Raw genomic sequence first — 27,923 nt, forward strand, 5'->3', positions numbered from 1 at the left:
TGAATAATTAAAAAGGGGAAGAATTTACTAAAAAATATAAAATTGTTTAAAGAAATTAAGTTGGTTCAAGTTTACTTCAGATACAATTGTCATTACATATTTTAAATATATCTTGATCAAATGACCGATTTAAGGTATCATCTATTACAATTATCGGAAAAAAGTTGTCAAATTTACAGTGAAATTTAAAAAAAAACTTGATTAAAACTTTTGGAAGGTTTGGTAATATATTGTATACAACTATCTTTAGAATATGGTCGATATAATGTCATATCAGAATGAATTATCAAAAAGGGGTAGAATTTACTGAAAAATATAATATTGTTAAAAGAAATTAAGTTGGTTCAAGTTTACTTCAGATACAATTGTCATTACATATTATAAATTTATCTTGATCAAATGACCGATTTCAGGTATCATCTATTACAATTATCGAAAAAAAGTTGTCAAATTTACAGTGAAATTTAAGAAAAATCTTGATTAAAACCGTCGGCGGGTTTGATAACATATTCTTTACAACTATCTTTAGAATATGGTCGATATAATGTCATATCAGAATGAATAATTAAAAAGGGGAATAATTTACTAAAAAATATAAAATTGTTTAAAGAAATTAAGTTGGTTCAAGTTTACTTCAGATACAATTGTAATTACATATTATCAACCTATCTTGATCAAATGACCGATTTGAGGTATCATCTATCACAATTATCGAAAAAGATGTCAAATTTACAGTGAAATTTTAAAAAAATCGTGATTTAAACCGTTGCCAGGTTCAATAATATATTCTATACAACTAGCTTTAGAATATGGTCGATATAATGTCATATCAGAATGAATTATCAAAAAGGGTAGAATTTACTAAGAAATATATTATTGTGAAAAGAAATTAAGTTGGTTCAAGTTTACTTCAGATTCAATTGTCATTGCATATTTTAAATATATCTTGATCAAACGACCGATTTAAGGTATCATCTATTACAATTATCGAAAAAGTTGTCAAATTTAGTGAGATTTAAAAAAAAACTTGATTAAAACCTTTGGCAGGTTTGGTAATATATTCTATACAACTATCTTTAGAATATGGTCAATATAATGTAATATCAGAATGAATTATATAAAAAGCGGTAGAATTTACTAAAAATTATAATATAGTTAAAAGAAATTAGGTTGGTTCAAGTTTACTTCAGGTACAATTGTCATTACATATTATAAATCTATCTTTATCAAATGACCGATTTAAGGTATCATCTATTACAATTATCGAAAAACTTGTCAAATTTACCGTGAAATTTTAGAAAATCGTGATTGAAACCGTTGACAGGTTTGGTAGTATATTCTATACAACTATCTTTAGAATATGGTCGATATAATGTCATATCAGAATGAATTATGAAAAAGGGGTCGAATTTAATAAAAAATATAATATTGTTAAAAGAAATTAAGTTGGTTCAAGTTTACTTCAGATACAATTGTCATTACATATCATATATATTTATCTTGATCAAATGACCGATTTAAGGTATCATCTATTACAATTATCGAAAAACTTGTCAAATTTAGTGAGATTTAAAAAAAAACTTGATTAAAACCTTTGGCAGGTTTGGTAATATATTCTATACAACTATCTTTATAATATGGTCGATATAATGTAATATCAGAATGAATTATATAAAAAGCGGTAGAATTTACTAAAAAATATAATATTGTTAAAAGAAATTAAGTTGGTTCAAGTTTACTTCAGGTACAATTGTCATTACATATTATAAATCTATCTTTATCAAATGACCGATTTAAGGTATCATCTATTACAATTATCGAAAAAGTTGTAAAATTTACGGTGAAATTTAAAAAAACCTTGATTAAAACCTTTGACAGGTTTGGTAATAAATTCTATACAACTATCTTTAGAATATGGTCGATATAATGTAATATCAGAATGAATAATTAAAAAGGGGAAGAATTTACTAAAAAATATAAAAAATTTGAAGAAATTAAGTTGGTTCAAGTTTACTTCAGATACAATTGTCATTACATATTTTAAATATATCTTGATCAAATGACCGATTTAAGGTATCATCTATTACATTTATCGAAAAAAAGTTGTCAAATTTACAGTGAAATTTAAAGAAAAAACTTGATTAAAACTTTTGGAAGGTTTGGTAATATATTCTATACAACTATCTTTAGAATATGGTCGATATAATGTCATATCAGAATGAATTATCAAAAAGGGGTAGAATTTACTGAAAAATATAATATTGTTAAAAGAAATTAAGTTGGTTCAAGTTTACTTCAGATACAATTGTCATTACATATTATAAATTTATCTTGATCAAATGACCGATTTCAGGTATCATCTATTACAATTATCGAAAAAAAGTTGTCAAATTTACAGTGAAATTTAAGAAAAATCTTGATTAAAACCGTCGGCGGGTTTGATAACATATTCTTTACAACTATCTTTAGAATATGGTCGATATAATGTCATATCAGAATGAATAATTAAAAAGGGGAATAATTTACTAAAAAATATAAAATTGTTTAAAGAACTTAAGTTGGTTCAAGTTTACTTCAGATACAATTGTCATTAAATATTTTAAATATATCTTGATCAAATGACCGATTTAAGGTATCATCTATTACATTTATCGAAAAAGTTGTACAGAAAAATTAAAAAAAAAACGTGATTAAAACCTTTGGCAGGTTTGGTAATATATTCTATACAACTATCTTAAGAATATGGTCGATATAATGTAATATCAGAATGAATTATATAAAAAGCGGTAGAATTTACTAAAAAAATATAATATTGTTAAAAGAAATTAAGTTGGTTTAAGTTAATTACAATTGTCATTACATATTATGAATTTATCTTTATCAAATGACCGATTTAAGGTATCATCTATTACAATTATCGAAAAACTTGTCAAATTTAGTGAGATTTAAAAAAAAACTTGATTAAAACCTTTGGCAGGTTTGGTAATATATTCTATACAACTATCTTTATAATATGGTCGATATAATGTAATATCAGAATGAATTATATAAAAAGCGGTAGAATTTACTAAAAAATATAATATTGTTAAAAGAAATTAAGTTGGTTTAAGTTTACTTTAGTAACAATTGTCATTACATATTATAAATCTATCTTTATCAAATGACCGATTTAAGGTAGAGACGGACGGGTATCACATAACCTACTAGCACGTGCATCTTTTTTTACGCAATTGGTAGACAAGGTAAACAACAAAAATGGCAGACGACTGCGACCGCCTTCGTGTTCGCGGTCGGTTTATAAAGAAAGATAGATTTAAAAAATCCACAAGGATGGACTCTTTGAATGAGAGTGGTAAATTGAATCAAGTGGGAGACCATGATTACGGTTCGAGGGGAGAATTGCCACCGGAATCGACAAAAGAAGAGACACCGGTATTAGTTGAAAACATTGCCTCGAATGTTACGGTTTCAACTGATATCGGGCAGAGTGAAAACATCTCATGGAATGAAGGCAGGAGGGTTGTTGAGTTGGAAGTTCTAGCGGAACAACTCTTTTGCAACAAATGCAACACCCCACTTCATCTGAAGGATATAGTTGGTGAAATGAGGTAAACAATAATTTTCAGCACCACTTCATCTGTTCACTTTTTACAAACTATTTTAGCCTAAACCATGTGAAGTTTGTAGGAATATGATTGCAATTCACCTTCAAATATGTCCTGCTGTCAGAAATCGTTACAATTTTTTTCTAAATCTAAACCCTTGTACAAAATGTTGTAGGAAATACATAATTTATTAATTATTTGGACTAAGGCAAGCTATGAAAAATCAAGTTCCTGACATGTTATCAAGTTTATAGAATGGACTGTCTATGAGAAATATACATAGCTGTGATACATACATGTTTAGTTTCTCACTTTCTGACACTACATGTATATACTTGTCACTGCACTGCATCAAAATAAAACCTCTATATACATACATTTGTAAAAAGGGACAAGAAATAAATTTGGCATTTTCAGCACTGAGGTGTATGCACAATGGCTTAAAGGTTAACTTTAATGATAGTTTTGAGGTTAGAAAGATAGAATTTTTAGAATTCTAAAAAAAAAGAAGGTAAGAATCACCTATTTAATATTAACACAGAGAGTGTATATATGGTTCATATTCTATAAATGTAACCTGTCCCAATAACCTCTCTTCTTCTTTCAACACATCTTTGGTCTGGGATGTACATGGGTGGGTGGGGTGGAGGGGGGGTTGAAGTTTTAAAAGGCATTTGCTAGGAGGGGTGCTGTCCAAATTTTCAAGAGGTTTGGACTCCGTTTTTTTTCTAGAAAAATTCAACACTATATGTACAATGTACATGTATTTATAAGGAAATCTGGATTCAAAAAAAAAAAAAAATCATTTCCTGGACCACAATAATTGGTTCCATCAAATTAGGGGTCTGAATATTTTTTTTAATGTCAGAAAAAAAAACACACACATATTACATGTAGCTTATATATAGCCTTCTTATATTTTTGACACAAGTTGGATTAATGTTTAACTTCGCTACATTTTGTATGTGTCTGTACCAAGTCAGGGGCCTGTAATTCAGTGGATCAGTTGTTAGTTTTTACATATGTATATATTATATTTGTTTTTTGTTTATTATTTTGTACATGTATAAATCAGGCTGTTACTTTTCTCATTTGAATTGTTTGACAACATTGTTTCTTGGCCTTTTATACATTGTAGCTAATTTTACTATGCTACAGGGTTTTACTCATTTTTTGTAGGCCCTGCAGGCTGACCTAAAGTTGTTAAATTCTGTGTCGTTTGGTCTCTTGTTGAGATTTGTGTAGATGGTTGTTTTATTGGAAATCATACCACATCTCATATAAATAAAATTTTGTTTCTTTCCCCTTCCCTTATATAATGCAACCTATATATATATATAGCTACTGCAGAAAAATGTCCCTACAGACCCTACTACAAAAATGTTGTTTTGACATTTTGAATAGAAATAGTTGTTTTCTTTCAAGTCTATTGATAGACAATGATAGATAATAAAAATGTAAATTTCTTGATGTTTTGGTATATTTCCCTTCATGAATACAAAATAAGATATTTTTCCTAAATAACCTTCAGGTACATTTTTGTATACATGTATGTACCTACCCAGTACATACCCATTCCCAGTAAATATAATTTTTGTCTGAAAGGAGAAACAACATATATTTTAAGTTTGGCCTCCCGATAAAACAAGAGTGCACACACTGAAATGTCTCGCCTTCTTTACAAATCATTGATATTATGTTGATAGTCCTAAATATAAAGCTCTATTACAACTGTCACATAAACTCGACATTAACCAAGAAAACTAAACATTGATCAATGAACCATAAAACTTAGGTCAAGGTCAGATGAACCATGCCAGGCAGACATGTAGGCTAACAATTCTTCCATACAACAAATATAATTGACCTTTTGTTTGTAAATTAAGAAAAATAGACCAAAACACAAATACTTAACACTAAGCAATGAATCGTGAAATTGAGGTCAAGGTCAAATAAAACCTGAGCAACTGACATATAGATCATAAAATATTTCCATACACCAAATATAGTTGACCTATTGCATATAGTATAAGAAAAATAGACCAAAACTCAAAAACTTAACTTTGACCACTGAACCATGAAAATGAGGTCAAGGTCAGATGATACCTGCCAGTTAGACATGTATACCTTACAATCATTCCATACACCAAATATAGTAGACCTATTGCATATAGTATGAGAAAAACAGACCAAAACGCAAAAACTTAACTATAACCACTGGACCATGACAATGAGGTAAAGGTCAGATGACACCTGCCAGTTGGACATGTACACCTTACAGTCCTTCCATACACCAAATATACTAGACCTATTGCTTATAGTAGCTGAGAAATGGACTTGACCACCAAAACTCAACCTTGTTCACTGATCCATGAAACAAGGTCCAGGTCAAGTGAAAACTGTCTGACGGGCATGAGGACCTTGCAAGTTACGCACATACGTTTACTAAATATAGTAATCCTATTATAATACAATGTAAGAGAGAATTTAACATTACAAAAATTCTTGACTTTTTTTCAAGTTGTCACTTAACCATTAAAATGAGGTCAAGGACATTGGACATGTGACTGACGGAAAGTTCGTAACATAAGGCATCTATATACAAAGTATGAAGCATTCAGGTCTTCCACCTTCTAAAATATAAAGCTTTTAAGAAGTTAGCTAACACCACCGCCGCCGCCGCCGGATCACTATCCCTATGTCGAGCTTTCTGCAACAAAAGTTGCAGGCTCGACAACAAAATGATATGAGCTACCGTTCATTATAATAACTATATTAAATTTTTATCTTACAGGTACGGCTTAGGTAGTCTTTTGGAGGTGGTATGTCAGATATGTTCGGGTATGAAACTGATATCTACAGGCAAGCGGAATGAGAAAGGAGCATTTGATATTAACTCGAAAGTCGCTCTTGGTAAGTGCAAAAAGCTTTAATATTTTGTATTTCATTTATCATTCTGACATGTAAATGTTTTTAAAGTAGTTTCTTTCAAACCCATAACAAGGGTATGAGGTGTTGAAATTTGGGTACTGTGTAGTCTAATTTTTTATTTACAGTGTTACTTACACCAAGGATTTCTAACATGTCTATAAAGCATTGGCTTATGACTTGTTTTACATGCATCTTTATTTCATTTATAATTGTCTGTATTTGGATCACGCCTCTATTGTGCTATTTCCAATAAAATATTGAATTGAATTGAATAAAGCTTACAGTGTAGCTATTACAAATCACTGCAGTGGCTGAATTATGACATTGAGTTTTATGTGATCACTACATGTAGGTTATAGCGCTATCAATTGTCGCCCGCTCTTTTATTGAATTGTAATTGATTTGATTGATAAAGATATCTATATGCAGTATGTAGATAGTAAAAATTGATAATCATAGTTAATCATAATAATTTCAGCAATGATGCACTCTGGAATGGGTCCTGATCATGTTGTGAATTTTCTCAGCACATGTAACATACCCCCACCTGATCCCAAGACACTGAAAAAGAAAGAGAAATCTATAGCATTGTCACTTATGGATGAGGCATCTGATTCCTGCAAAACTGCTAGTGCAGAAGAGAAAGCTATTTCCCTATCCCTAAGTGATGAATTGGAATGCAGTTTTGACGCTGGTTGGCAAACAAGAGGCTCTGGTTGGCAATATAACAGTAACACAGGTATCAAGTCAACATCAGCAATATTATACATGTAAAAATAGCAGTGGAGGAGTTTATTGATGTGTAAATGCTTCCGAGTTGCTTATAAACTGAATCAAGTCAGAAGGAAATGATGTAAAACATGTGTGTTATTTAATTTTGTCACCTTTACACATCAATAAACTTGTCCAAAATAACTATTTAGGTTTCAACTATGAAAATAATAGGTACATATAGGATTACCACTGTCCCTCTGTATATCTGTCCTTTCATCCCGATCATGGTTAATTTTTTTTATGTTTAGGTCCATATTCAACCTACTTTACATGGTAGACCAATATACTTGGGTCAAAAGATTTTTCCTAGGAATAACTAGTAGAACTGTACATTTGGGTTCAATAAAATATAGGCCATTCTATCCTACAGTAATGTGTTAAGTATTAAAAAGAAGATGTGGTATGATTGCAAATGAGACAACTCTCCACAAGAGACAAATCACAAAGAAATTTACAACTATAGGTCACTGTACAGCCTTCAACAATGAGCAAATCCCATACTGCATAGTTCGCTATAAAAGGCCAAGAAATGACAGTGTAAAACAATTCAAACCAGAAAACTAACAGCCTAATTTAAGGTCCAATTCTCAGCTACTGTTTTATTTCAATGAAATTTGGTAATAAGTTAGATTTTGATATTCTAATAGATGCAGGTGTACCAGCTATTTTGGAATTTTTAGGGTTTTTTAAAAAAAAAAAGCTAGAAGCAAAACTCATATTTACATCTGTGTCATATATTTAAGAAATAATTCATGGGGGCTTGAATGTATCGTGATTTTACCACAGGTTGGCCCTTTATGACAAATATTTTACCCTGAGCGATAGCGAGGGGTCAAATGTCAGCATAAAGGGACAACCTGTGGTAAAATCAAGATATATTCAAGCCCCCATGAATTATTTCTATTCTAATAGGACAAATATGGCAATTGTTTTGGATCGAAGTGCTCTATGTGAAGGCATTATTTGCCGTTTCCATAAATAAACACATTATTAAATTGACGTAAAAGAACAGAGCAAACTGAATAAGTGACACAGCACACTATTTTCAAAAAATAATATGATAGGTTTGAATGAATTTAAATGACAATTGTACTTATATGCCTTATACATGTTGTAAGTACACAAAAATGGCTTATATTACACATTTTAGCATCGATTGTTTACGTTTTCGGTTTCACAAGCGTATATTTTCCCGTAAATGCATCTATTCTAACATCATTGTTCTATGACGTTGATTACCTCATTCATAAAAAAGCATATGACATGGAAGTATGATCAGAACAGCCCAATCAATATATTCATATTTTACCACAGGTGTGTACTCAAAACGTTTGAAGGATGTCATGTTAGAATTTCAAACATTATTCATGTATTTTCTATTTTGAATATAATTATTAGAAACTGTTTTCAACCTTTTCTTATGTGACTAAAAATGACAGGACATTCCAGTCTAGTTGGTGTAAAGACTGGAAAAGTTCTAGACTATGATGTAAGAAGTAAACTATGCAGTATATGCCAGCATCATTTGGGAAGAAAGGAAACAGTTCCAAATCATCCATGCAACAGTAATTGGCAAGGTACACAAACAACAATTTAAATGACCTTTTTAAATTTAAAGTGGTTTAAATCCGTAAGTTGCAGCAAAAGCCAAAAGCTTGCTCTGAAAAGGTAGTTAATTATCAGACTTTAGAAATACGTTACCGACAAAAATTACTGGCAAAATAGTAATAAGGATGGACCATTTTTGTACTATTTCTCACTTAAGAATTGGGAAAAGCTGTACAGTGAAGAAATAAGGGACCATACGTTAGAAGACTGCCAAAGATGCAACACCACACATATTTATTATGCATCTTTACATTTGTCGTCAACCAACTTTGTGCGATGCTGTAACAGATTCAGTACTGTTAATAATATCTCCGCAAAGCAATTCAAAAACAACCAGAGGTTTAAAAACTGTTCAAAACTTGGTAAAAATCATCCAGTCAATTGTTGAGGACAAACTTGAAATCAAAATCAGAACCAGGTCAAGGTGTCTTTTTAAGGTTAGGGAACAGGAATGCATTTCAGGTCTTAATTGCCTGGCAAATATATCTCCATCCAGTTTTTAGTTTGTATGAAGGTTTTGAGGGTTTAATCTTTTTCCAATCAGAGTCGGGAATCACTGTGGAACATTATACCTTTTTTTCTCAAACAAAATAGTGTTCTTCAGAAATATCACTGTTATCGTCAGATTCACTGTGATTGTCATCGTTTATTATCATGTAATGAGCGTTTCATTTCTGGAATGGTATTTTGTCTACACTGTGAAAACTTTCATTAATTCCGTCATTGAATATATTGGCAGTGTTTTCTTCTTTCTTTTGTGTTTCACTATCGTCTGACTCTTTTTTCACAACCCTCTTCCAAATTATCCTTGTCAAAATCTGTTTTAGCATCCATTGGCTTCTTAGTATTATGTCCGTCAAATGCCATCTTCACATTATGTCTTTCACTACAGTCCTCATGCTCTTCATCATTTGATTCGCATTGCCAATTGTGTAGACTAGTGCTTTTAGGGTCAACTTCTACTTCTTTACCATCTTCGTCAGATGTGTCATACCCTCGTTCTTTCTTGTTGGTTTTATTTTAGAAAAAAATGTCTACTTATATTTTCGAAAATCAGGACTCTCAATGATTGTTGCTTAGCCCTTTTGGTGCAAATGCGTTTTATTGGAGGTATTAGGTGTTCAGTAACTATCCCATATCTTATGACCCCACTGTTGTGGGTGTTCAGTATCCATATACTAATGTGTCATAAAAGAAAGTTTAACATAAACTGTCCTTATTGACTTGAAAATCAAAAGACATATATTCGATACATCAGTTTAATTCATGAATATTACATGACTTAACATTTTCCAGCTCAATTTTTACTAAGTACGATATTTACAAATGTTTATTGTCAAATGTAAAGTAAAAGCCCCAGTGTATCAAAAGAATCCCGTATGGCTGACGTTACGTGTACTGAATTATACAATAGTTAACATTAACCAGAAGGTGTTTATTTAAAATCTTGGCACAACATGCATAATGAAAACAATATTATGTTCAAAGAGTATCAGAATCAACGTTATTGTTGATTATTACATGTATCTGTCACAAATATCATGATCTTTGTATTTTCCTAATCATGCTAATTTCAGATACTGGTGATACGGAATTCACAAATTGGATGAATTAAGAGTTCCTTCATACATATTTTAGAGGGTGAGAATATGCATAATACATGTAGTAACATACGTAAGTTTTGTCTACATAAAGTGTAGAAAAATTTTGGCAATTATTTTAAACTTTGACTTTTGTACTCATAAATCAGAGTGGTTTCCTCTCATCTTTAGTTATTGTTGACAAAGAAAATATAAATGTTAAAATTAACTTTATGGTCATATAAACATGATAAACAATTAAAAGTTAAACTGATTGAATTATGTGCTTTTTAAGAGTGTCATTTAAAACAATTATCTCTGCTATTGTTCCCCTTTTCAGCAGGATTAAAAGATCGTACCCTTCTTCGTAATTTAAATTGTTAAATGCAAATTTTAATTGTAGTCTAATTATTGCTAGAAAGAGCATTTCATGTTTAAAATCAAGTGTATCTTTTCAGTAAGTGAAGAACAAGTACCAGAAACTTTAGACCACACAGCGGATTTGGTTGAGGGTGGCATGTCACTACTTGAAGAAGGAAATACTTCAATTTTTGATAATAGTAAGTTTTTTTAAAACAGTTTTTAGTCCAGAATGATTTGTATGTGTATTGAATGGACATATTGTTTAACTGCCAAACACCTCTTGGATGATGGATCTGCTACAAAGTAACAACACTTGGTCAGCACCTCATACGGAACATTCATGCAATGTTTAGTTTTATTCCATTCAGTGGTTCTCTAAAAGAAGTCATTTGTATGCATTTCCCATAGGGTCCTATGTTAAACTAAGTCCCTGATGGCGGCCATCTTGGATAATGGATAATGGATCGGCTACAAAGTAACAACACTTGGTCAGCACCACATTAGGAACATTCATGCCATGTTTGATTTCATTCCATTCAGTGGTTCTCTAAAATAAGTCATTTGTATGCATTTCCCATAGGGTCCTATGTTAAACTAAGTCCCATGCTGGCGGCCATCTTGGATGATGGATGGGCTACAAAGAAACAACACATGGTCAGCACGGCATAAGGAACATTCATGCAATGTTTGGTTTCATTCCATTCAGTTGTTCTCTAAAAGAAGTCATTTGTATGCATTTCCCATAGGGTCCTATGTTAAACTAAGTCCCCCGCTGGCGTCCATCTTGGATAATGGATCGGCTACAAAGTAACAACACTTGGTCAGCACCACATTAGGAACATTCATGCCATGTTTGATTTCATTCCATTCAGTGGTTCTCTAAAAGAAGTCATTTGTATGCATTTCCCATAGGGTCCTATGTTAAACTAAGTCCCCCGCTGGCGGCCATCTTGGATGATGGATTGGCTACAAAGTAACAACACTTGGTCAGCACTCCATAAGGAACATTCATGCTGTTTGGTTTCATTCCATTTAGTGGTTCTCTAGGAGAAGTCATTTGTATGCATTTCTCATAGGGTCCTATGTTAAACTAAGTCCCCCGCTGGCGGCCATCTTGGATGATGGATCGGCTACAAAGTAACAACACTTGGTCAGCACTCCATAAGGAACATTCATGCTATGTTTGGTTTCATTCCATTTAGTGGTTCTCTAGAAGAAGTCATTTGTATGCATTTCCCATAGGGTCCTATGTTAAACTAAGTCCCCCGCTGGCGGCCATCATGGATGATGGATCGGCTACAAAGTAACAACACTTGGTCAGCACCCCATAAGGAACATTCATGCTATGTTTGGTTTTATTCCATTCAGTGGTTCTCTAGAGGAAGTCATTTGTATGCATTTCCCATAGGGTCCTATGTTAAACTAAGTCCCCCGCTGGCGGCCATCTTGAATGATGGATCGGCAACAAAGTAACAACACTTGGTCAGCACCTCATAAGGAACATTCATGCCATGTTTGGTTTCATTCAATTCAGTGGTTCTCTAAAAGAAGTCATTTATATGCATTTCCCATAGGGTCCTATGTTAAACTAAGTCCCCTGCTGGCGGCCATCTTGGATGATAGATCGGCTACAAAGTAACAACACTTGGTCAGCACCCCATAAGGAACATTCATGCTATGTTTGGTTTTATTCCATTCAGTGGTTCTCTAAAAGAAGTCATTTGTATGCATTTCCCATAGGGTCCTATGTTAAACTAAGTCCCCGGCTAGCAGCCATCTTGGATGATGGATCGGCAACAAAGTAACAACACTTGGTCAGTACCTCATAAGGAACATTCATGCCATGTTTGGTTTCATTCCATTCAGTGGTTCTCTAAAAGAAGTCATTTGTATGCATTTCCCATAGGGTCCTATGTTAAACTAAGTCCCCCGCTAGCGGCCATCTTGGATGATGGATCGGCTACAAAGTAACAACACTTGGTCAGCACCTCATAAGGAACATTCATGCCATGTTTGGTTCCATTCCATTCAGTGGTTCTCTAGAAGAAGTTCAAAATGTAAATTGTTAACGACGACGACGACGGACGACGACGGACGACGACGACGGACGCCAAGTGGTGAGAAAAGCTCACTTGGCCCTTCGGGCCAGGTGAGCTAAAAAGTAGTAAATATTACTGAAAAAATGTTACTGAAAAAATGTTGAAATTTTTAAATAAAGCTGTGGTTGTTTCAATTTTATTAGAATTGTCAATACTAATTAGAAAATTATCTTGATCAAATAAACGATTTAAGGTAACATCAAATAAATTATCACAAAAATTGACAAATTTACAGCAAAATGTTGAAAAATAATCAATATAGGTAAAATCTGAATGAATATCTAAAAAGTAGTAAATATTACTGACAAAATGTTGAAATTTTTAAATAAAGCTGTGGTTGTTTCAATTTTATTAGAATTGTCAATACAAATTAGAAAATTATCTTGATCAAATAAACGATTTAAGGTTACGTCATATACAATTATCAAAAAAGTTGTCAAATGTAGTTAAATTGTAAAAAATTATCAATATAGGTAAAATCTGAATGAATATACAACCAGATGCTCCGCAGGGCGCAGCTTTATACGACCGCAGAGGTTGAACCCTGAACGGTTGGGGCAAGTATGGACACAACATTCAAGCTGGATTCAGCTCTAAATTTGGATTGTGATTAAATAGTTGACACAGCATAGGTTTCTGACACAGAATGAATGTGGTCTAATGAACTTTAAAAAAAATGTTTGCCTTTGAGCAATTCACTATGCTGTTGAATATCAATCCTCTCAAAAAAATGTTTGAAGAAATTTTCTTTTTATTTATGAAATCTGAAATGAAAAAAATTGACCCTCCAATTTTTTTTTCACATCCCCCTTTCCCTTATTTCAAAACTGATCTCAATTCAAATTTCTAATGAAGTTTGCAACAATAACTACTCATTTAAATACATCATAAAATATTAAAATGTAAAAGTGCTTTTTATCACTGAATGGTAAAGATTGTTTTAATCTATCAGTTGGTAGTAAAAGTGAATATACATTGTATATTGTATAAAACAATGATTTAAGTTGATTCAACTACTATTCTGGACAAAGAAAGATAACTCCAATTGAAATCCAATTGGAATTTCTTGCTATTGCACAGTATTGTGCAATTAGATATTTCTTGCTATTGTGCAATACTGTGCAATTGAAAATATTTGCTATTGCACAATACTGTGCAATTGAAGATTTCTTGCTATTGCACAATAATGTGCAATTGAAGATTTCTTGCTATTGCTGAATACTGTGTAATTGAAAATTTCTTGCTATTGCACATGCTTAATATAATAATTTTGGATCCTGATTTGGACCAACTTGAAAACTGGGCCCATAATCAAAAATCTAAGTACATGTTTAAATTCAGCATATCAAAGAGGCCCAGGAATTCAATTTTTGTTAAAATAAAACTTAGTTTAATTTTGGACCCTTTGGACGTTAATGTAAACCAATTTTAAAACGGGACGAAAAATTAAGAATCTACATACACAGTTAGATTTGGCATATCAAAGAACCCCAATTATTCAATTTTTGATGAAATCAAACAAAGTTTAATTTTGGACCCCGATTTGGACCAACTTGAAAACTGGGCCAATAATAAAAAATCTAAGTACATTTTTAGATTCAGCATATCAAAGAACCCCAAGGATTCAATTTTTGTTAAAATCAAACTAAGTTTAATTTTGGACCCTTTGGACCTTAATGTAGACCAATTTGAAAACGGGACCAAAAATTAAGAAACTACATACACAGTTAGATTCGGCATATCAAAGAACCCCAATTATTCAATTTTTGATAAAATCAAACAAAGTTTAAATCTGGACCCTTTGGGCCCTTTATTCCTAAACGGTTGGGACCAAAACTCCCAAAATCAATACCAACCTTCATTTTATGGTCATAAACCTTGTGTTCAAATTTCATAGAGTTCTATTTACTTATACTAAAGTTATGGTGCGAAAACCAAGAAAAATGCTTATTTGGGTCCCTTTTTGGCCCCTAATTCCTAAACTGTTGGGACCTAAACTCCCAAAATCAATCCCAACCTTCCTTTTGTGGTCATAAACATTGTGTTTAAATTTCATTGATTTCTATTTACTTAAACTAAAGTTATTGTGCGAAAACCAAGAATAATGCTTATTTGGGCCCTTTTTTGGCCCCTAATTCCTAAACTGTTGGAACCAAACTCCCAAAATCAATCCCAACCTTTCTTTTGTGGTCATAAACCTTATGTCAAAATTTCATAGATTTCTATTTACTTAAACTAAAGTTATAGTGCGAAAACCAAGAAAATGCTTATTTGGGCCCTTTTTGGCCCCTAATTCCTAAAATGTTGGGACTAAAACTCCCAAAATCAATCCCAACCTTCCTTTTGTGGTCATAAACCTTGTGTTAAAATTTCATAGATTTCTATTCACTTTTACTAAAGTTAGAGTGCGAAAACTAAAAGTATTCGGACGACGACGACGACGACGACGCCAACGTGATAGCAATATACGACGAAATTTTTTTCAAATTTTGCGGTCGTATAAAAAGTAGTAAAATTTACTGAAAAAAAATGTTACTGAAAAAATGTTGCAATTTTTAAATAAAGCTTTGGTTAGTTCAAGTTTACTTTTAATACAATTGTCAATACAAATTAGGAGTTTATCTTGATCACATAAAAACGATTTGAGGTAACATCATATAAATTGACAAATTTACAGAAAAATGTTGAAAAATTATCAATATAGGTAAAATCTGAATGAATATACAAAAAGTAGTAAAATTTACTGAAAAAAAATGTTACTGAAAAAATGTTTCAATTTTTAAATAAAGCTCAGGTTAGTTCAAGTTTACTTTTACTACAATTGTCAATACAAATTAGAAAATTATCTTGATCAAATAAACGATTTAAGGTTACATCAAATAAATTATCACAAAAATTGACAAATTTACAGTAAAATGTTGAAAAAGTATCGATATACCTAAAATCTGTATGAATATCTTAAAAGTAGTAAATATTACTGAAAAAATGTTCCTAAAAAAATGTTGAAATTTTTAAATAAAGCTGTGGTTGTTTCAATTTTACTAGAATTGTCAATACTAATTAGAAAATTATCTTGATCAAATAAACGATTTAAGGTAACATCAAATAAATTATCACAAAAATTGACAAATTTACAGTAAAATGTTGAAAAATAATCAATATAGGTAAAATCTGAATGAATATCTAAAAAGTAGTAAATATTACTGAAAAAATGTTACTGAGAAAATGTTGAAATTTTTAAATAAAGCTTTGGTTGTTTCAATTTTACTTCTAATACATTTGTCAATACAAATTAGAAAATTGTCTTATCAAATGACCGATTTAAGGTAACGTCATATACAATTATCAAAAAAGTTTGTCAAATGTACAGTAAAATGTTAAAAAATTATCAATATAGGTAAAATCTGAATGAATATACAAAAAGTAGTAAAATTTACTGAAAAAAAATGTTACTGAAAAAATGTTTCAATTTTTAAATAAAGCTCAGGTTAGTTCAAGTTTACTTTTACTACAATTGTCAATACAAATTAGAAAATTATCTTGATCAAATAAACGATTTAAGGTTACATCAAATAAATTATCACAAAAATTGACAAATTTACAGTAAAATGTTGAAAAAGTATCGATATACCTAAAATCTGTATGAATATCTAAAAAGTAGTAAATATTACTGAAAAAATGTTACTAAAAAAATGTTGAAATTTTTAAATAAAGCTGTGGTTGTTTCAATTTTACTAGAATTGTCAATACTAATTAGAAAATTATCTTGATCAAATAAACGATTTAAGGTAACATCAAATAAATTATCACAAAAATTGACAAATTTACAGTAAAATGTTGAAAAATAATCAATATAGGTAAAATCTGAATGAATATCTAAAAAGTAGTAAATATTACTGAAAAAATGTTACTGAGAAAATGTTGAAATTTTTAAATAAAGCTTTGGTTGTTTCAATTTTACTTCTAATACATTTGTCAATACAAATTAGAAAATTGTCTTATCAAATGACCGATTTAAGGTAACGTCATATACAATTATCAAAAAAGTTGTCAAATGTACAGTAAAATGTTAAAAAATTATCAATATAGGTAAAATCTGAATGAATATACAAAAAGTAGTAAAATTTACTGAAAAAAAATGTTACTGAAAAAATGTTGCAATTTTTCAATAAAGCTTAGTTAGGTTAGTTCAAGTTTACTTTTATTACATTTGTCAATACAAATTAGAAAATTATCTTGATCAAATAAACGATTTAAGGTTACATCAAATACATTATCACAAAAATTGACAAATTTACAGTAAAATGTTGAAAAAGTATCGATATAGCTAAAATCTGTATGAATATCTAAAAAAGTTGTAAATATTACTGAAAAAATGTTACTGAGAAAATGTTGAAATTTTTAAATAAATCTGTGGTTGTTTCAATTTTACTAGAATTGTCAATACTAATTAGAAAATTATCTTGATGAAATAAACGATTTAAGGTAACATCAAATAAATTATCACAAAAATTGACAAATTTACAGTAAAATGTTGAAAAATAATCAATATAGGTAAAATCTGAATGAATATCTAAAAAGTAGTAAATATTACTGAAAAAATGTTACTGAGAAAATGTTGAAATTTTTTAAATAAAGCTGTGGTTGTTTCAATTTTACTAGAATTGTCAATACAAATTAGAAAATTATCTTAATCAAATAAACGATTTAAGGTAGCATCAAATAAATTATCACAATAATTGACAAATTTACAGTAAAATGTTGAAAAATAATCAATATAGGTAAAATCTGAATGAATATCCAAAAAGAAGTAAAATTTACTGAAAAAAATGTTACTGACAAAATGTTGAAATTTTTGAATAAAGCTGTGGTTGTTTCAATTTTACTTCTAATACATTTGTCAATACAAATTAGAAAATTGTCTTATCAAATGACCGATTTAAGGTAACGTCATATACAATTATCAAAAAAGTTGTCTAATGTACAGCAAAAGTCCCGACCCAAATGTGTAACATTTTCACCATGAAAATGTTACACATAAGCCAATGTGTAACATTTACTGTGAAGTTCCATTGTGAAGCTACCTCAGATTGTGAAATATGTTACCTGAAATGTAGGACCGTTTTAAAAATGTTTAAGTATTATCCGTAACGTCATGTGAAGGTGATTAATGCTACCTCGGACTCTAACATTTCTCCTGCCTTGTGAAATATGTTACTCTGAAACATCTCTTATGCGTGACATACTGTGATTGTGTGAAGTACGCTACCTTCAATTAATTGCAACTCTTATTACATGTCACTGTAAATATTGTGAAATGGTTACACATAACAAACAAAAGAGTAACAGGTCACTGCAAGTATTGTGAAATGTGCTACCTTCAATTAATTGCTACTCATATTACATGTCACTGTAAACATTGTGAAATGGTTACACATAACAAACAAAAGAGTCCCAGGTCACTGCAAGTATTGTGAAATACGCTACCTTCAATTAATTGCTACTGATATAACTTGTAAAGATATCTCATAGCCAATGGGACAACTGTCGGCTTGGGTCCTGACACCGCATAGGGTTAACCATGGGGTTTTACCATATTAATGTTTCCTCTATTTTTCAGATATAAAAGCAATGACCATGTACATCATCAAATTTAGGGGCAGCAGACTAGAATGGAACAGGTTCTTGGAGACTACCAATCCGGCACCAGGGCAATATAATTTCTACAAGCATGAACTCAAGTTAGATAGTTTGGAGCAGACAAAGGAGATGGTGGCAGTGATAGAGGGGATGGGGTTGAGTTCCTCCTCATTCACCCCGACCCCTATCCCTCTCCTGAAGAAGAAAGAGAAAGGAGGGAGGAGGAAGATCAGAGGAGAAGAAGAGAACACAGGGAGAAGGCTAAGCTGCACCGGAAGAGAAGGGAGGCAGAGAGGAGGCTCCGAGGCAGGACAGATCGCCGAGACTCTGCCTGAACCTCATTTCATTGTTTAGTACATTACAAATAACTGTGATTTTGTTTGCTTTTTAAGTTTATATGTTTTTACCAGTGTAGGTTTCTTTGTTTATTATATGTATTTACAATTTTATTGTTGTTTTATTTTATGTATGATATGTTTTTATTATAAATAAAAAAAAAAATTCTTCCATTTTTTTGGGTTACACATAACAAACAAAAGAGTTACAGGTATATATTATTTATTTCTATGTACAGGTATATATATATTATTTATTTGAAATATACGTATAATACAACATGGTACAGATATATACAAGCAAAAGATACCCCGGTCTAGCCTGAGCCCTATCAGGGATAGGGATATGCTTATCTGTAGCATCACCGTGAAGTGCCACCACAGCAGTGCACTCTTGAACAGTTAATTGATGTAAAGGTTTTTCATGGAACCATTTAATGATTCCACTCCATTATTTGTCCTGACTTTCGAGTAAAATCCTACTTCTAGGAATGCCCTGCACAATCTCTGCAAATAAAATTGAATAAATCATAATGTCATAAATGTCTATTACAATATCAATGGAGTGCTGTTTGTGTATTTAACACTGATTTTTGTCCTATTAAATTAAATCAAAATAATAAATTTAGTTCTGTTTAAAAGTTTGAATATTGTCAAAATCAAATTCAAACTAAAACAATCATCAATCAAATGTGAAAGATGCGTACATGTACATTATGTATTGTGAGAAATAATCAGACCAGGATTTATACCCGGAACCTTCTAATATCAAATTGAATGTACATCTTTTAGCTATCTGAATCTTTATAATTCCCACACATGACATTGTATAATTTCCATTTTCTGACTTTTGCAAAACCATGAAATTCAAGATCCATTAACATGTAAGACTCATATAATCCACAAAAACTGTTACCAAGAAAATAAGTGAATCCACATTATCCACAGTATAACATATATTTTATTAAGAAGCTGAGAAACTGTTAATTATGTCAACTTTCTAATCTGATTATAGCTATGGCGTTTGGCAAAACTTCAGTTTCTTTGTCAAATCGTAATCTTTTTTTTAAGTTTTATGTATATAAAGTAAATTATTTTTTTTAGAAATAAAATCTTAGTATCAACTAAAAGTTCTTTTCTGTTTCCAGGAGAAAGATCTCTAACAATGAATTTGCATCTACTGAATTTGTGTAGATGTACGGCCCATTATATGGATATTCTAGTTTTGGGTTTGAGTCCAAGAATAGTTATTTGGTGAATATGGTACATGGAACTCGGCATATCAATAACAGGTTCATATTTGTATTTTTACACAATAAGTGTTTGCGTGTATCTTAATCTTGGCTTTGTTTGTAAATTTACATATTTGCTATTTAAATTGAAACATCTGACATGCGTATATATATAGAACATTTGACTTAAATATATGCAGTATATACAATTAAAGGTAATTTATTTTGCAAATTAAACTGGGTTTTTAATGGGTTATGGTTTATATTAATATAAACTTTCACATGTAGCTAAATACGGTCCTAAAATTATGTGAATGAGATGCATAAAGTATTATATATTTTTTTTCGGTTTATATTTGCAGATCAGTTTTGCTGTTGGTCTATCAAAGAAATTGGGTCCATTGAACTTAGCAGTAAATTAGTTTTGTAAGTTATGTTTGTCTCGATAGTGCAAGTGATTATTTCCATGTCCATTTGTACTATGGACACATTCTTGTTTTCTTAATGGTTGGATGGATAATGAAAATTGGTGAATTCTTAGTTGTAGTACATTTTAAATAAACCACAGTCTAAATAAATGATCAGTTGAATTTAGTGAAGACAGTTTCTAGTAAGTACAGATAAATAGACCTTCAGATGTTAATGACAAAGAAAATACACCATGTCACAAATTATATATATAACAATCAATATACAGAACTAATTGCAGGATAAGAACAATAAAGTTCGCATTACACCTGTTTCTTAGCCTCGTACAAATACAGCTGACATTTAAAGACACAGACAGTTATTGTCTATGTAACATCTTTTCTTTTGAAGATATATATTGTTATAGAGAAAATATATGTTCAATAACACAGTAGTAGAATTAAGATATGTTCATCAATTAGACTGCTTAAAACATTTAATTGAAGTCTGACAATGTGTGTTAAGTGTTGCTTATTATTTCTATGTTGTGCCATGTGTACTATTGTTTGTCTTTCACGTTTTTAGCCATAGCGTTGTCAGTTTATTTTCCTTCTAATATAAACCAAGTGAGAACAAAAAAACACCAGGTTCCTTTAAAGTCTTTAGAGCTGAGGACAGGGGACTCTAGGTTAGATTTACTATGTACTTATATATATATCTATATAGATATGTGTGTGTTCAACTCAGATATTTTATTGTTGTTGTTACTTTTGTTTATGTCACAAGTATAATGTTTCTTATATGACAAATAAAGAGATATATTGTCGATTTATGATTTCGACTGTCCCTCTGGTATCTTTCGTCACTATTTTAGCCTTCGGAAATTTGTTCAATGATGCAGAGGTTTTTAATTACTGTGCACCATTCAAATAGCTGTAATTTAAAGTATCTGTATACATTCTAATCTGTCAACATTGATAATAAATAACAGATAATAATGCCAGCTCTTGTTATTTATGATTTCCTGGCTTCCATGACTGGTACCACAGGCGAACAAGTATTGTATTCATACGAACTGTTAAGGGATTACAGAATCGGAGATGTGGAAATGCATGTAGCTGTCAAAACTATCATTTTCTTTATGTATGTACCATAGTATTCCTATATATTGTACTAGAACATGAGTGAATAAGTGCGTCTTTTTTTAATAAGCAGTCGATTAGGATTTTTGTGGGTAAAATCCCTGTTCATGAAATATTTACACCTGCCTCCTTAACTAATTGCAATTTCCCTCTACTTCCCCATACGTTCGTCGAGTTTTTTAATATAAATACGGTAACACCTCCGGTTATCTCCCTTGCGTAACTCTTCAGTTTCTCTCGGCGGCAGCCATTAAAGCACATGCGTTGCTTTCCCTGTACGTTTATTTGGATTGTAAGAAGTTGTATCGTAAGATGGAGAAACAGGAAGATAATTTTAAGAAGTGTGTAAGGTGTCCGGACAGGATGAATACTCTGGATGAGCACGATGAATGTTACAAACATCGTATTTATAACGGGTCATCCCCATGCAAAATTTGCAAAAATTGGTCAAAGGAGAATCGGAGTTTGATCATGAAAATGATTGAAAAAAGTGTTCAGAAGACAATTTAATTGAATAAACTGTCTCAACCCGTCTGTGTAGATGGGTTTACAGATTTCAAAGACACAAGTCCGTCTGAGGAGGCGGCAGTCGGAGCTTCAAATGACGACATTGTCACTGAAAATACACCTGACAACAGCACTTGTATGGTCGATATTTCGGCCATTGTACAAGAACAGGAAAAATTACAAATACAAAACTTATTCAAAAAGAAATTGATTGATATCAATGCTAATGTTCTTGAAGTTCAACCTCCTGGAAAGCCTAGTTCTGTAACTTTGCAAAACCAAAGGCCACATTTTGACAAATTCAAAAGCTATGACGATCAGATGTCTTTAATGACAAATGTTGTTCAAGATCAAGTTTCTTATCTTGTTCCAGAAGAAAAGATTGATGGGTCTGCATCGCCACGATCTAGTCAAATGTATACATGCACCCCAGTGGAAGTACCACAAGGGGCACCTGGTGCTTCTGATCCAATTGAGTGGGTTTCTTTTATTAATAAAATGACAACAGTTCTAAATATAGAGCCTGAAGCTTCCGAGACTCATCAGGAACGTCCTTCTTTTGTTTCGGCAAGACTAAAACCTGACAAGAATGAAAAAAAAATCAGTAATTAAATTACATTTGGAAGGAACAATTATTGCCATGGTAAAATCAGCAATTACATTACATTTGGAAGGAACAATTATTGCCATAGTAAAATTTGTAGAAAAGGAAGCCATCTCTGTTCATTTGAAAAACAGAGCTGTTCGTGGCAGAGATAAGGCTTTCATGGTTAAGAAAGATGATTTTAATGCTTTCTATAGTCCTAAGTTAGATGACAATATTGAGGAAGGGCTACCTATTAAAGGCAATTGTTTTAAATCTGGAGTTAATATTACACCTTTTCACAGAGAATTAGATAATGATTTTCGTCGTGTGGACAATTCTGCAAGGGCACTTTTTAGAGCAGTTTCATATGGGACTATGATTTCTGCCTTTTTGGATGAGGCAACTTGTGAAGATGATAGAATTGAAGGACGTACAGCATTAATTAATTGCTTTAGAAGTATGGCTGATTTATCAAGCAAAATCATGGCAAATTCAGTATTAAGTAAAAGAAACTTTCCCTGAAAAATGTTAACTTCATTAGTAAGTCGACAGACAGATTAAAGGCCGATTATGGAAAAAAGTTTTCTTCCATAACTTAGTTAATTGCAGTAGATGTCAACTTGATTTTGGTGTTTTGAATTCCATTTGACTGATTGATTGATTGTTGGTTGCTTAACGTCCAGTGGCAAATATTTCATGCATATTCAGGACTTGAACAAGTTCACAATAAATACAATAGGTAGGTTGATACAATAGAGGCCATCTGGGATGATGGTCGGAGAAATGTGGACTGCCACAGGAAAAGGAGGGTATATTGGATAGAGACAGAAATTTTGCATTGCAACAGGCCACCTACGGACCCCTCAAAGAGTTGTTGCAAGGGTTCTTAACGTGCAAAGAGCGTGGCATTCTCTTTACACGAGGCATCGGATTTAACGTCCCCCTTCTGACCGGACGTGACTGCGAACTTGATACATCCCGCACAGCCTAACGGACGCCCCACTTCGGCAAGCGTTTTACTGCCGGTCGGGAGAAGACCAAGTGACCATATTTCTATACCCCATGCAGTCACCCTTGGGATGAATTCCATTTGAATGAGATATTAATGTGATATATGTTTAGTGTTTATTGACGACAAATTGGATCTGTTCACGCTACAGTAAGCAACCAAGGGGAAGACGTGAAATCGACATCCACTCCAATATCAAAAGAAGGAAGTGCTTTAATTAACTTATCTCGAAGTCTAATTTACTTTCCACTCTATTCAACAGCATGTATATCATTGAACGTGCACCCTCTACAGGATCAACCGCCAACTCGACAGAGTAAGCAAGTCACATATATACGAATATATACAAAATTTAGTCCTGGGATCTATGATGATGTTTATTCACAATACAATAAGTGACAATAATATTTTGATACGTCACACAGGTAACAGAAAAAAATTTGTCGTTCACAGTCATGATAAATGTTAGTTTGTGTGTGTGTTGATTATTTTAAAATACAGAGCAGTGTCCAGAAATTCAGAATATTGAATATTAACTCAGAGACATCAAGGGTGTACATTTCGAAGGCCCAGAATTTAAATGTTAACATTGACTTTTTCTATGTAAATATTTATTGATAAGATTAACCCCCATTTTATGAATGAACATTTTGGGGTGCACCAATGTAGTGGTGGTTCATACACACTAAAGAAGAAGATGGCAATCAATATTGTGGATTTACATCATGTAAAATTTTAACCCGAATAATTCAGTAGTTATATTCCGCTTACTACATTAACTCGCAAGTAGGAGAGATCGATTACGGGGAGGGACTGAATTATTCGGGTTAGTAAAATCTTTGACTTTCTCAGTACGATGAAGTGCAGTCTTAACCTCCCATTTTAAAGCCTGTAGGCCCTGAAGAAGTTCTATGGTATTGGTTAACACTGAGCAGCTTCTTTGGGATTTGATAGTGTCCCTCCCTCACACTGGACATTATTTCAAAGTAATATTTGTCCATGGACACAGTTTCATATGAAAATATGTCCTTGGGTGTGAGAAAGTGTCCATAGACATGAACATTATTAGGTCTGATTATGATTTTTTTTCTTTCGCCCAATTTTTTTTTCTTTGCTGTTTTATTTGTTTCGCAAGATGTCGCTTAGATATTTGGAATATGATATCGAACAGTTTATACGCTTTCCTGACCCTGCCTAACCCGAAACTTTCCTACATATAGTACGGCGGCTTTGTGAAAAATTGTGCACATCCTGCTACAAGCATGAAATTTGGCATAGACCTTTCTCAACTTTTACTCTTTTATTTCAGATAGGGAGGCATTTGAAAAAAATGTCTCACTTCCGGTAAAATCCAAAATGTCGGACATCATACTTAAATTAAATTAGCCCAATATAAAACGCTAGTATGTGAAAAGGTGTTATTAACATGCTACTGTCATAATATTTGGTACAAACCTTTGTTATGTACTATTTTTTTATGTATGATATATAATCCACAGCCTTAATCCTTGTACTCTCAATGTGTTTGGCAATTTGATGACTGATAGATATAGGATGCAGTGCTAGCATTGATTTCCTTAAAAGAAGTTTATCATTGTAGTTCCTGGTTAAAACATAAAAATATAGACCAAATCAAGCACACCTTTTAGTGCTGTCGACTTCAGTGACTCAGCACGAGGTATTTTGTAATTTACAGGTTGGTTAGAACTGTTTGTAAAAATAAACACTAGCACATCATAGAAAAGCCAGCGAGTAATCTATGTTTTTTTATTTTATAACAAAAAGTTCTGTATTAAAGGTTGTGGATTTTCTCTAAAAGTCTTTGTTTATTTGCCACAAAGTACTCTTTTCTATTAAATGCAATGAAACAGTAATTTCCCCTCGGTATATGTACATAATGGCCTAACTGTATTATTCATTATATCTGTAGTTTTTGATTCAATTGAAGTATGAAAATTTCGTACTAAAATGGCTACAGAAGGGGGTCATAAACCTTAAAATAAAGTACAAAGAACTTCTGAAAGATTTGCCTTCAACTACAATTTAATTGTATGCTGGCATTATATTAATAGTTATAAAATCAAGAGTAACATAAATAGGGAATGTGTCCAGTGGACATGGATGATGCACCACTTTCATATCATATAAAGTAATAAAGGGAAAATAACTGAAGAACAGTAAACGTGACGCTACCCACAACTTGATGTCATTCGACAACAGCGGGAGATAAAAAACATCTGTTAACAACCACATATTACACATACAAATGTACCTGAAATGTTTCAGTAAAGGATTTAATTCATGGCTGAAGGTCGTTGCAGTCTTTTCTATTGAAAGTTTAGCCAACTTTTTTCTTTAAACTTGAAAAATAGCAATTTCATTATACTAGAATAATTTACTTAACATAATGTGTTTATAGTACATTCATGACACAGTACAAACTGGTTAGAAACATGTTAGTAATGCTACCAGACTATCCAATAGTAAAGTATTTTATAAAACTTCAGTTAATTACATTTTAAAAAACTTACCTTTCGCAACATATAAGTGGTGTGTTATTTTCGGCATCCTCTATTCACGTATCCATCTCGCTACCATTTTATGTCCATGGTATGAGTAATTATCAAAGGTACCAGGATTATAATTTAGTACGCCAGACGCGCGTTCCGTCTACATAAGACTCATCAGTGACGCTAATATCAAAATATTTATTAAGCCAAACAAGTACAATTGATTGTATCTTTTGGGATATTATGATGACGAAAAAACTCGACACTTCTCCAGCCTTTTCCATATGGTGGCTATTTGGAACTTCATAACTCTGATAATAAGAGCAGTTGAAAAATTTAAACTGGTTTTAAAGTAATAAATACATTTTCAGGTGCTTAAATACAGCTTCATCTTTTGTCATAATCATAAATGGGTCAAGTTTGATCTTTTTTTGCCTGTTTTGTTGCAATTTTCTTCCATTATGCGGTAAGCTAGTGATGTTATGTCAATATTTGTAAAGTACTCCGGTTCCGAGAAAGTCTGTCAATGTAATAGCAGGAATACCATTTTATATAGTATTTTGGTTTTAAACAGTCTGAAATTTTGAGGATGAGTCTTGATATTTGCTTTGACCAATGTTGAAGGCGATGAGGTCGAGTTTGTCATCTATAGTTGTTATTTCTTCGCCACATTGGTGGCAGTGGTTAAATTTACTCAGTCGATTGTTGTGTAATATTCCTGACGGCTCCAGGCCTTTGTGCGTTCGACTGCAACAGCCTCAGCAGGAGGTAATTCCTGACGTGTAAGAAGTCTGATTGTTGAATTGTGTGTGGTATCTCCCCTTTCAACTTTGCCTCTGCCTCGCTGGCCACATTACTTTGCCAAAATTCCGTGAAATCTTCTCGCGTGATCATGGATCTCTGCAAAACAAAGCGCTCATCATTAAGGTCTTTCCTCTCCGCGAGGAAAGACGTTATTGTTTTTCTCATGTTTTTTTTTTCATCCAGCATTTGTTTGTCATGGCCTCCCCTTGTTTCTATTGGAGTTATCAAGACCAAATATGGACCATCGGTAGACCTCATCATGAAGTATATCCAGATGAGGCTGTGTAGGATTTCATCATCCCCTTTAGAAGTTATCACCCTTTTATTGGTTTTTTTTCGACATGCCCCCCCCCCCCCCCCCCCGAGATATCATGACCTTATTTGGACAATAGTTAGATCTCATCATGATGTGTTACCATATGAGGCTGCTAAGGATTTCATCATTCCCTATGAGAGTTATGTCCCCTTGAAACAATTTCTTTCTTTTACATACATCTCAAAAAGTATTCAAGATAGAATCCATTTGAAAACGGCAACATGTACAAGACCAGATGGCAATGTTAATTAACATATACAATCATTTTGTTGTTAACCCTTATCATATCTAATGTATCTGTCCATTACCGTCAATGATCTGCACCATTATGTTTACCTTAGTATGGAGTGCCGAACAGATCTAGACTTTTGGTTGCGTTTGCTCAGTAATTGGAATGGAGTAAATATGTTTTACAACAAATATTATATTTCAAATTTCGACATGGAACTTAATACGGATGCATCATCAACTAAA

The 27,923-nt window shown here is 32.1% G+C and overlaps 1 protein-coding gene across 1 annotated transcript; it reads left to right on the forward strand.

Moving 5' to 3' along the window:
- The first annotated feature begins 3,330 nt into the window (after positions 1 to 3,330).
- On the forward strand, positions 3,331 to 18,954 carry LOC139494233 (uncharacterized). Its single transcript, XM_071282401.1, has 6 exons — positions 3,331 to 3,608; positions 6,400 to 6,518; positions 7,015 to 7,275; positions 8,750 to 8,887; positions 10,957 to 11,058; positions 18,581 to 18,954. The coding sequence occupies exons 1-6, from the start codon at positions 3,331 to 3,333 to the stop codon at positions 18,952 to 18,954; spliced, it is 1,272 nt and encodes a 423-aa protein (XP_071138502.1).
- The last annotated feature ends 8,969 nt before the right edge of the window (positions 18,955 to 27,923 follow it).

Source organism: Mytilus edulis, chromosome 11, assembly GCF_963676685.1.
Source record: "Mytilus edulis chromosome 11, xbMytEdul2.2, whole genome shotgun sequence".
In the NCBI taxonomy this organism is placed as follows: domain Eukaryota; kingdom Metazoa; phylum Mollusca; class Bivalvia; order Mytilida; family Mytilidae; genus Mytilus; species Mytilus edulis.

Excerpts from the sequence above, each read along its gene's own strand:
- LOC139494233 (XM_071282401.1), top strand. The coding sequence starts at position 3,331 with ATGGACTCTTTGAATGAGAGTGGTAAATTGAATCAAGTGGGAGACCAT. Across the intron at positions 6,519-7,014 it reads TAACTCGAAAGTCGCTCTTG|CAATGATGCACTCTGGAATG; the intron begins GTAAGTGCAAAA and ends TAATAATTTCAG. Across the intron at positions 8,888-10,956 it reads ATGCAACAGTAATTGGCAAG|TAAGTGAAGAACAAGTACCA; the intron begins GTACACAAACAA and ends GTATCTTTTCAG.